Raw genomic sequence first — 11,487 nt, 5'->3', positions numbered from 1 at the left:
AAGTGTCTCTCAGCGCCCCGGATGCGCCTGGGCGGCGGTGGTTGCCAGGGCGACAGGCGCTTCCAAGAGCTTCTGGTACTCGCGACTGGAGACTTAGAAAAAGGTTTCCTTTGGCGGGCCTGGACGGCTGGGGTCGTCTTCTCGGGGTTCCCAGGATGTTCTTTTACCTGAGCAAGAAAGTGAGTTTTCCCGCTGACGCCCTAGCTCCTCCTCTGTTCTCGCGTCCTGCAGGCGAATCCCGCATCCTGTCCCGCATCCTTCGCCTTCCCACCTCGCACCTTCCTGCCTCGTCCAGCCTCGGACCTCCTCCTTCGGGTCCCGAGCCCCAGATAATTCTCGGCGGAGCCAACAGCCCTTTCGCACGACTCTCTCCCATTCCTGCCCCCTGCCTGAGTCTTTTTGGGGACCTCAGCAGGACAGATCACTGCGTGCTTCCCTACCGCTCCTTCTCCACCTGTTGATCCAGGTGACTTCAATTCACTGGATCGTCATGGGCTGGCGGGCGAGAGAAAAGTAATAACAAAAGGGTATCCTAAGTGTTATGTGTGGAAAGGGAATATGGATCAATGGTATGGATTTATACTTCTTTTCCCCGTTTCCTTCCTTTAAAATTTCTCAGGTGACTCTCTTATTGGGTTCCTCTGCAGTCAGTGCCCTTCTTGTGTGCCCCCCTCCCCCCCCCCCCCCCCCCCCCCCGCCGTCCTTTCGAAAATGGTAGGGCGCGGGGCAGTTCAGGGGATCGTGCCATGCCCATTTTCCTAACAGTACACTCTCTGCAAGGCTGACCATTTTTTATTTCTTGGGGGGATTTCTTCAGCCTGCATCTGTAACTCACTTTCCAACTCCTCCATGAAAAGCTGCGAGAGTGGCTGTGGTGGTTTTTCAGGTCGCCATTCCCGATAACGTAAAGCTGAAATGTGTATCTTGGAACAAGGACCAAGGATTCATAGCATGTGGTGGTGAAGACGGATTACTGAAAGTTTTGAAATTAGAGACACAGACAGGTAAATGAAAGCAAGCCCAAGTGTTTGAACTGGATGGAAAATAGCCTAGTATCGTTTGTTCGGTGAGATTTGCTCTTGGTATTTGTCACTATGCAGTTCTAATTCTTTTAAAATGAAAAACAAACAAGACTCCAAACATTCAGTGCTGTTTTTATAGAGTATTTTTGCAGTAAAGTTCAGAGAACATCGAATGTAAATATCAAATGGCTTTTACTCAAGTTATTGATGGAAAATGAAAAAGAATGAAGAATGCAAACTAAGTCACTACATTGCCGTGTGCTATGTCTATTTATTCTGCTCTATTATTTAGAGTTTAAGAAAAATGACAATTTGAGTTTTAATAAGGTCACAAAATCTCACATTTTGTCACATTTGGAGGCTGGTGTCATCTTTTCTGCTTATCAGATATGTTAATAATTATTCACCTAGTTCCGGAGAACAGAAAATGAGATGTTTAAAAACATTTTTGTTTATAAGTTCCTTGTGTTTACAGCTTGATTTGTCTTTTTTTAGTTCTCTGGAATCATAGCAGCTTCACATTTCTTTAGCATCCCTAGTGTTGCTGTAGAATGGAGAGCTAGACAGTCCCCCAATCTAAGTTGGAGATGTAGGTAAGGTGATTGGAGTTGGAACCTCAGCCCTATCTTTGGGCTTTAGTTCACTCTTCTGTAAGATAAAGGGCTGAAGCAAATTACATTTTGGATTCAGAGCCTCTACACTTGACCCGTGGGGTCTTTGCACTTGGTATTTCTGAGTCTGGACTCCTCCTCCTCCTTTCTCCAGAAAGCCTTCCCTGGCTCTTCCTTCCTCCAATCTAAATCAGTCTCCCTCTGTTACTGTCTCTTCTTATGGCTTTATTTTCTCAATTTATGATTTTACATATATGCATATATATTTATGTGGGTGGGTGAGTGTGTGTTTAATATCTGTCCCTTCAGTAGACTACAAACTCTCTTAGGGGAGAAGCCTTAACTATTTTATCATTTTATATTCGGAAGCTTCCACAGTGCGTAACACAATGTAGACATTTATTGAATGAATAAATGAATGAATGAATGAATATAAGATTCTGCAAAATGTAGTAAAAACCAGTTTCCAAAGTCTTTACTTTCTGAGCCCTCTTATGCTTTAGAGTTTTCATTCTATATATCGTAAATATTTCTGTTTGTGATCTTCTGGGAAGGAATAGCAGTAATAATAATTACCAGTATATTTCATATACTGGGTAAACAATGTTTTTAAAATACATTTTGCTTTATTTTGTCAGAATAATATCTCTGCAAGGGGGTATATATTACTGTCCATGTTTCCACTATGAGAAAAATAGATCAGAATGAGGCATTCTTAAAAAATTTTTTCTAAAATCATCCAGGAATAGTAACCCCTTTCAAAATAAGCAAGAAATGTCAAAGTCATATAATCTATTACTTTAATGTATTTGCCATGATGTCTTTTTTTCCTAGATGATGCAAAATTGAGAGGTCTTGCAGTCCCTAGTAACCTTTCTATGAATCAGAATCTAGAAGGTCATAGTGGTGAGTCATGTAATTTTTAAAATCCTGTCTGAATGGTCTTATTTTTAGACATTGAGAAACCATCTACTTATTGCAGAAATGATATCATTTTTTATAATGATAATATTAAAAGTAACCATTTCTGTTGAGCCATAGTTAATTGAGCTTAGAGTCCTTCAACAACTTTTACATGATCAAACAACATCTTCGATAAATCTAAAACTGAGTAGTTCTTTTATATATTAAAAAATACTGCTGTCTATGGGTAGGACATAATCCTTTTTAGAATCTATCCCATGTTTCCAGATTAAAGTAGACTAAAGAGACACGACAACTGAATGCACTCTATGATCCTAGATCTTGGAATGAGAAAAACAAGTATCTATAAAGGACAATATTTGGACAGTTGATAAAATTTGAATGTAGACCGGGGTTAGATAATATTATATCAGTGTTAAATTTCCTAATTTGTAATATGGTTATGAAAGAGAATGTCTTCTTATGAAATATATACTAAAGCATTTAGAGATTAAAAAAACTAAAAGAATCAGTTGTTCATATAACCCAGAGGCTTAAGATATGTTCAAGAGTGTGTTACTAATAGAATGGAAAACAAGAGGGGGAAAGAAGAGAAATTAGGGCATATATCAACCACAGACAACCTCTACACCCCTGGAAAGAAACCCCAAGTTCGTAGTATATTGTCCTTTGGGAATTATAATCCTTGGGAATCAGGCCAGTTGGGTAAATCTTACTTATATTTGTTTCTGTCATCAGATATATGGCAGCTTTTGCATTTGACCATAATAGGTGCCTTTGCTGGCCTGAAATAGGAACAAACATGAAAATTAGTATCACACATTGTTGTAGAAAATGAGTGATAATAGTGACTGCATCCTGTGAATATTTTGGAATGATATTAAATCCTGTTTAGTTGCACAGGAGCCACATTGATTTTAACATGCTGTTGGTGTTTATTATAAAAATACAAATTTGAAATTGTAGCCTTTTTTTAGTTTCTGAATTGTTTTATGGTTTTTTAGGTTCGGTTCAAGTTGTAACATGGAATGAACAATATCAGAAGTTGACTACCAGTGATCAAAATGGGCTTATCATTGTTTGGATGTTATATAAAGGTACACTAGGAGAGTTTATGTAATCTTTCACAGATTAGAGTCCGGATTATAGTATTTGAATGGGGAAACAATATATTTGAAATAGACTCCTTTTAACCAGCAGCAGGAATTCATCCTGACCTCACAGGGGTAATATTTCTGGATTTATTGCTGCCTACTTTTCCTTTTAACTTTGTTTTTTTTTTTTTTGTTTTTTTTTGTTTTTTTTTTTTTTTTTAGCTGTGACCTTGCATGAAGAAAGTAAATTAGATGACTGTTGGTTATCTCCACAATGAATTTACGCCCTTAGCTGGATAGTTTCTACTTGAGATCTTTTTTTGCCAGGTTTCCGATAAGAATTGTTTTCTGTGTGATCAGTGGCTAGAGTTGGTCCAGTACATAAAAACATTAAGAAGTCAGAGGCAATAATTCATTCCCCTTATTGAGCCATTTAGCATCCTTTCTTTCATGGATACAGATTTTATCTCTGCTCTACTGGCTCATGATTTGTGCCTTTTGCCTACAAGACAGAGCGAGAGAAGGATTAATTTAGGCACATCACCATTATCAGAAAAATAACTCACAATACATGATCTCTTGGGGTCTCATATTTAAATGAGAAGAGTACCTTAGTTCATGTGTGGTGTTTTGAAAACATTCAGGGTATACCATTTAAAAATTCTTAATTGAAAAATTTGGTACCTGAGTTTTATTTATGTTTCTCAAGGTTTATGTGTGTTTATGTGTGTGTAGGGATGGAAGGTGAGAGTATAGGAGATGAGGATAAGCTGTATTTTTACTCTGTGGGTCTTCTCAGGTCCTGAGTTCAGACTCTGATAATGCCTGCTCGACTAGTTCTTCCAAATTACGTGGTTATTTGCTTGGCTGCAGGCCAGAGTTCCTGATACCAAAATGGCCTTGTGTTTTGCCTCACATTTGGTTGTACCTTGAGACCTGTCACCCCAGCCCTGTGTACATGAATGTTTTGTCTTTCAGCATTAATGATGTGAAATCACTAAAGTGATTTGAACTGTTGAAAATTTTTGTCAAGCAGGCTTAGAGTTTTTACCTAATATGCTGATATTCAATATACTTGTAATTAATCACTGGAGAGTTTATGCATACATATAAAATTATTGTGGTTATTTTGGTTTTTTCTTTGGTTATCATCTGAAGTTTTTCAAGTGGGAAAAGTTAGGCTTTGAGAAAAGTCAGTTGTTTTGGCCCTTCAAAAGCAAATAAAGTTTAATTTATTTAAAAAAAATTTTTTTTAATGTTTATTTATTTTTGAGAGAGAGACAGAGCATGAGCAGAGGAGGGGAAGAGAGAGAGGGAGACACAGAATCTGAAGCAGGCTCCAGGCTCTGAGCTGCCAGCACAGAGCCCCATCCGGGTCTCGAACCTGCGAACCGTGAGATCATGACCCAGCCGAAGTTGGACGGTCAGCTGACTGAGCCACCCAGGCGTCCTGAGTTTTATTTTTTAATGGACAGAAAGGAAGAAAGAGAGAAAAGATGGGCATTTATTGTGTTTTCTGTGATAATCTTTGAAGCAATTGTTGGTCAAGGCCTCAGCTAATTTTTTTGTTTGTTTGTTTATGTTGGATTTGAAGGTTTTATTGTTTAACGTCTCATGTTGTAGAAAATTTTGCACTCATTTATCCCACAGTGTATTTTGTGGAATGTTTTCAACTCAAATGTGAAAGTTTTGACTTGTAATTTTTTTTGTGTGTGTATGTGCAAATAGGCTCTTGGTACGAGGAGATGATCAACAACAGAAATAAATCAGTGGTTCGAAGTATGAGCTGGAATGCTGACGGACAGAAGATCTGCATTGTGTATGAAGACGGGGCTGTGATAGTTGGTTCAGTGGATGGTAATACTTTGTTGCACGCAGAACTGAGATCAGGATTTGGCTGGCATTTTTATCTTTAGAGGTTTAATTAATTATCATATGTTAGTCTTCTGACAGAAAAACACAGAGAAAATGGTTGATATACAATTTAATAACATTCAAGAAACATTTACTTTTAAGTATACTCAAGTAAAAAAAACCCTGTTTTTTATTTTATTTTTATTATTTGTTTAATGTTTTATTTGTTTATTTTGAGAGAGAGAATGCGTGCACGCCGGGAGTGGGGCAGAAAGAGATGGAGGAAGAGAATCCTAAGTAGGCTCGTGCTGTCTGCACAGGGCCTGATGCAGGGGTGGGGGTTGCCGCTTGATCTCATGCACTGTGAGATCATGACCTGAGTCGAAATTAAGAGTTGGATGCTGGGGTACCTGTGTGACTCAGTCCGTTAATAATGGTTCGGCTTTGGTTCAGGTCATGATCTCATGGTTTGTGGGTTTGAGCCCTGCATCAGGCTGTTTGCTGACAGCTCAGAGACTGGAGCCTGCTTCAGATTCTGTGTCTCCCTCTTTTTCTGCCCCTCCCTTGCTCGCACTGTGTCTATCTCTCTCAAAAATAAATAAACATTAAAAACAATTAAAAAAAAAAGTTGGATGTTTAGCTGACTGAGCCACCCAGGTGTTCCAAGTAAAAATTCTATTTTTAAAAAATTTCCTACAGTGACACAGGAAAAAGGTAAATTAATTTTTCAGGATTATTTTAAATATGTCTGCCTAATTATGTAACTTATTTTGTATGTATTAGACTGTATTATAAATACATAGATTTACTTTCAAGTATATAGAGATATAACAATCTATGGTTATTTTGAAAAAATTGAACTGTTAAGTATAATTGACATATAACAGTTTTAGGTGTACAGCATAATTATTTGATATTTTTATATGTTGCGAAATGATCATCTGGTCATTTTTTAATAGAATTGAATCTGTTATTGCTACATGTGTTTTGTAGCTTTAAAACTTAGGTCTTTCAAATTTTAATTCATAGCTAACACTGGGGCTTCCGAGGGTCTGTACCTTTGTTTTAATGTGAAATTTTCTCTATAGAGAAATAATTTATTTCAAAATGATTTTCATTTTTCCATTTTTTTTTTTTCAGTTGTAACTTCATTTATTCCCCAAATGTTTCTGAGAATTCATAAAGTGACAGCTGTAGTTCTAGGCACTAGGTATGATAAAAAGTATTTCAGATCTAGAGCAGGAGAGGTGGATTAGTAACCAAGCAGTTACAGTGCCTTGTGATAAGTGCTGAGATGGGAAAATACAGCAAACATGTAGTAGAAGTATCTAAGCCAGACTTGGAGGGATCAGGGAAGGCATCCTGGAGGAAGTGATGTCTGCTGAGGCATTAGCCACCAGGAATGTGGGTTTGTAGAATGTCCTAGGCCTAAGGAATAGCACTTGAGGAGGTCCACAGGGGTTGAACTTAGCCATGTTTAGGGTATTGAAAAAAATTTGAGAGTCAGTGTACTATAATACTAAAAGGAAAAGAGTTGTATGTGATGAAATTAGAGACATTAATAAAGACAGATCATGTAGATTGTAAGTTATCTAAGAAGTTTGAACTTAACTTTAAGGGCGTAATGAAAGGTTTTAAGAATGGGAGCAGGGTGATCAGGTTTGTTCTTTGGAAGCATCTCTATGATTGCAGAGGAAGGAAAGAAAGATGGGGCAGGTGTACCACTTAGGAAATTGATATGGTAATTCAGGTGAGAGGTGATGGTGGATGGTAGCTGAACCAGGGAAATGACAAAGAGGATGGAAGTAAGTGGACATATGCTAGAGATATTTAGGAGGTAAAATAGATGGGGTCTCATTATTGATGAGTTTGGGGCTGAGGGGATGGAAGTGTCCAGAGGAATAGCCAGGTTTTTAACTTTGACAGCTGGGTGGATGGTGATGCCATTGAAATAAGGGATGTGGGAGAAAGACTGGTTTTGAAGGAAGATTTCAGTTATGGACATGTTGACTTTGTTATGCTGTAGGACAGCCAAGTAGTTAGATATATACATTTGTGGCTCAGAAACATCTGGACTGGAGTCATAATTTTGGGAATCACCAGCATGTAGATGGTAATTTAAACCATTGGAATAGCTGGAAAACTGGGCCATCTTGGAATAAGAACCTGCAACATTTAATGGGTTGGCAGAAGAGAATTCTGTAAAGGATACTGAATTACAAGCATTGGAGATAAAAGAGTAAACAGATTCACAGAAACCAAGAAGGAAGGAAGGGGTGGTTGAAAAGAAAAGAAAAGAAAAGAAAAGAAAGAAAAGAAAAGCAACAGGTCATTAACAACCTCATGAAGGCCATTTCAGTGCAGGTGTGGGGCAGAAGCCAGATCAGGTTGGACTGAGGGTTGAATGGGAGGGGAGGAAGTGATGATTGCCTGCATAAGCTCTTTTAAGAAGTGAGGCTGGTAGAGGAATGGTGGAAATAGGATGGTGACTAGAGGGGAACTTGGGGTAGAGGGAGGTGTTCTTTATTTTGTTTGTTTTTTATTTGAGGTGCTGGTTTTCAAGGATGGATCTGAGTATGTTTAAATACTTGTAAGAAAGGGCTTAGAAGAGTTTAAAGAGAAAGAGAAAATGTGCATAATCAGTAGAGGGAGATCTTTGCAAAGCTGGGAAGGGCTTAGACCAAAAAATAGGTGGAGGGATTAGCCCTAGATTGGTGCCTGGTTGGGGACAAAACTCTTCCTTTGTAATGGGGGGGCTAAGCAGAAAGGGTCGGTGTGGATTCACTTAATATTCTGAATGTTTGAAAGTGGGAATGAGGGATTTCTTCTTTGAAAGCGTTTATTTAATTTTACAAAGTTGAAGATGAATTTATCTGCTAATTGGGAGTGAGGTCTTGGGTCAGAGTTTTGAAGAGAAGGGAGAAAGTTGGAAACAGCTGCTATTGCAAATATTTAGTAGGGTGTTTGACACATAGTAAGTGCTTAGCAGATATTTATTGACTGAATAAATTGAACAAACACATGGTTCTGTGAAGAATGTGAGAACTCTTTAGAGAAACACAGTTTTAGAGCAGTTGTTGGAGAATCGTGACCTTGAACTTTTAATGAAATAATTTTGTTTTATGTTTTACTTTAGGGAATCGCATTTGGGGAAAAGACTTGAAGGGTGTACAGTTATGCCATGTAGCATGGTCTGCAGATAGTAAAATCCTACTTTTTGGAATGACAAGTGGAGAAATACACATTTATGATAATCAAGGGAATTTTATAGTAAGTATATATGTATTCGTAGTTTTAGTTACCCAACTTTATATGGTTATGTTATATATTATATGTGTATATGTACATTTATTTATTATGATGGTTTGTGTAATCAAGAAAGTTTCAATTCATGTTTTTTCCCAATTATTTAGATTTTTTTTAATTAAAAAAAATACTGGGTCTCTTCAAGGTAAATTAATGCTTTTAGTTCTGAATTCCTGGTAACTGGGAAGGACAAGATTTCAGTGTATTGAAGCTGAGGGATAATGAGTCAGATGATATGCAATTTAATCTTTGTGTTGTCGTTGTTGTCTTCTTCTTCTTCTTCTTCTTCTTCTTTTTAAAGTTTATTTATTTATTTTGAGAGAGAACACAAGCAGGGGAGGGGCAGAGAGAGAGGGAGACAGGGAATCCCAAGCAGGCTCTGTGCTGTCAATGCAGAGCCAGACGCAGGGTTCCAACCCATGAACCGTGAGATCATGGCCTAAGCCAAAATCCAGAATCGAATGCTGAACTGACAGAGCCACGCAGGCACCCCAAATCTTTGTGTCTTCTGATAGCAGAAGCCAAAGTTTATATGAGATACCAATGCTATATTTTTTTTTCCAATGATATTTTTATAGCAAGTTACTCAAGATTGTAAAAGGAATGGAAGACTTAAACAGTAGGGGATAAGAGTCAGGTCCTGGAAAGAAGGCAAAATAGAATAGGCTCAGATAGCATGATCTCAAGGAAAACTCTAGCTTTGTGAGACTGAGCTATGTCAGATCTCTGATCTTACTTATGGGGCAGTTTTGTTTGTAGTGAGGTTGAGGGCATTATACAAGTGCACTTAACCGGTGTAAGTAGCTGACTTCTCCTTGACACCGCTGTTCTTGAGGTTCTTTCATTTACCTCTTGTCATTTGAGTCTCATAAATTCTCTGTGAGTTTTTTTTTTTTTTTTTTTTAATCCCTATTTTGCAAATAAAGAAAACTGAAACTCTGCTTGAAGTGGTTTGTCCAGGGCTGGTAAACCAGTAAGTGATGGAACTTGCATCTGAAACCAGATTTTTTTTTTTTTTTTTTTTTTTTTTTTATTTTTATTTTTGGGACAGAGAGAGACAGAGCATGAACGGGGGAGGGACAGAGAGAGAGGGAGACACAGAATCGGAAACAGGCTCCAGGCTCTGAGCCATCAGCCCAGAGCCTGACGCGGGGCTCGAACTCACGGACCGCGAGATCGTGACCTGGCTGAAGTCGGACGCTTAACCGACTGCGCCACCCAGGCGCCCCTGAAACCAGATTTTTATTCAACGTTTTTTTTTTTTTTTTTTTTTTTTTTTTTTTTTTTTTTTTAATTTTTATTTTTGGGACAGAGAGAGACAGAGCATGAACGGGGGAGGGGGAGAGAGAGAGGGAGACACAATCGGAAACAGGCTCCAGGCTCCGAGCCATCAGCCCAGAGCCTGACGCGGGGCTCGAACTCACGGACCGCGAGATCGTGACCTGGCTGAAGTCGGACGCTTAACCGACTGCGCCACCCAGGCGCCCCTGAAACCAGATTTTTAAATCTCATTTTCAGTGTTCTTTCTATAACAGTCTATACGGATCTGTTTTAAAATATGAAGTATTAACTTAACTGATTTTGTTTAGATGAAAATGAAACTGAACTGTTTGGTGAACGTCACCGGAGCAATCAGTATTGCTGGAATTCACTGGTACCATGGCACAGAAGGCTATGTGGAGCCAGACTGCCCCTGCCTTGCTATTTGTTTTGACAATGGGAGGTGCCAAATCATGAGACATGAGAACGACCGGAGTATGTCATTTTTCTTTCTCTCTTTCTTTTTTAATGTGGAGAATTAAAAAAAAATATTTTAAAATTGTTCTTTATAAAGTTCTTAAGGCTAAGTATTTTACCACGGTTACTTCATTTTTCTTTTTGAGTAGATCCCGTTTTAATTGATACTGGCATGTTTGTAGTAAGTATCCAGTGGAACCACACTGGCAGCGTGTTGGCTGTGGCAGGCTCCCAGAAGGTTGTCACTCAGGATAAAGATGTAAACACTGTGCAGTTTTACACTCCATTTGGTGAGGTAAATGTCTTTTTTTCTTTCCATTTAAATATGTAGTGAGTGTGGTAGGGGAAAAAAGAATGGGGGAAAATGTATAAACTTCTCACATTGTTGAAAAGGGACATTTTGAGTAAAAATGATGAAAAATATCAGGCATCTTGCTTTAAATAACATTCTCACTTATAAGTCTTAATAGTTGTATTTTATCATGGAATTTAGTTTATACTCTGAACATTTAGAAAATCAGCTGTTGGGGCGCCTGGGTGGCGCAGTCGGTTAAGCGTCCGACTTCAGCCAGGTCACGATCTCACGGCCAGTGAGTTCGAGCCCCGCGTCAGGCTCTGGGCTGATGGCTCAGAGCCTGGAGCCTGTTTCCGATTCTGTGTCTCCCTCTCTCTCTGTCCCTCCCCCGTTCATGCTCTGTCTCTCTCTGTCCCAAAAATAAATAAATGTTGAAAAAAAAAATTTAGGGGCGCCTGGGTGGCGCAGTCGGTTAAGCGTCCGACTTCAGCCAGGTCACGATCTCGCGGTCCGTGAGTTCGAGCCCCGCGTCAGGCTCTGGGCTGACAGCTCAGAGCCTGGAGCCTGTTTCCGATTCTGTGTCTCCCTCTCTCTCTGCCCCTCCCCCGTTCATGCTCTGTCTCTCTCTGTCCCAAAAATAAATA

The 11,487-nt window shown here is 39.0% G+C and overlaps 1 protein-coding gene across 5 annotated transcripts in view; it reads left to right on the top strand.

The window, feature by feature from the left end:
- Nucleotides 1-25: 25 nt before the first annotated feature.
- Nucleotides 26-11,487, top strand: part of WDR35 (WD repeat domain 35) — a 61,288-nt gene continuing 49,826 nt past the window's right edge. For 4 of the 5 annotated variants that reach the window (XM_058682598.1, XM_058682599.1, XM_058682597.1 and 1 more), the window contains exons 1-8: nt 26-179; nt 887-1,004; nt 2,468-2,539; nt 3,562-3,654; nt 5,380-5,508; nt 8,642-8,775; nt 10,401-10,566; nt 10,698-10,843. In XM_058682598.1, coding sequence (XP_058538581.1) covers nt 156-179; nt 887-1,004; nt 2,468-2,539; nt 3,562-3,654; nt 5,380-5,508; nt 8,642-8,775; nt 10,401-10,566; nt 10,698-10,843 — 882 coding nt within the window. In that variant the 5' untranslated portion in view covers nt 26-155. Of the gene's footprint in view, nt 180-886; nt 1,005-2,467; nt 2,540-3,561; nt 3,655-5,379; nt 5,509-8,641; nt 8,776-10,400; nt 10,567-10,697; nt 10,844-11,487 lie in introns of those variants that run through there. The other variant, XM_058682600.1, reaches the window with a different exon arrangement.

This window comes from Neofelis nebulosa, chromosome 9 (genome assembly GCF_028018385.1).
Source record: "Neofelis nebulosa isolate mNeoNeb1 chromosome 9, mNeoNeb1.pri, whole genome shotgun sequence".
Taxonomy (NCBI): domain Eukaryota; kingdom Metazoa; phylum Chordata; class Mammalia; order Carnivora; family Felidae; genus Neofelis; species Neofelis nebulosa.
Note: the sequence above shows the minus strand (reverse complement) of the source record. Positions and strands in the feature narration are given on the sequence as shown.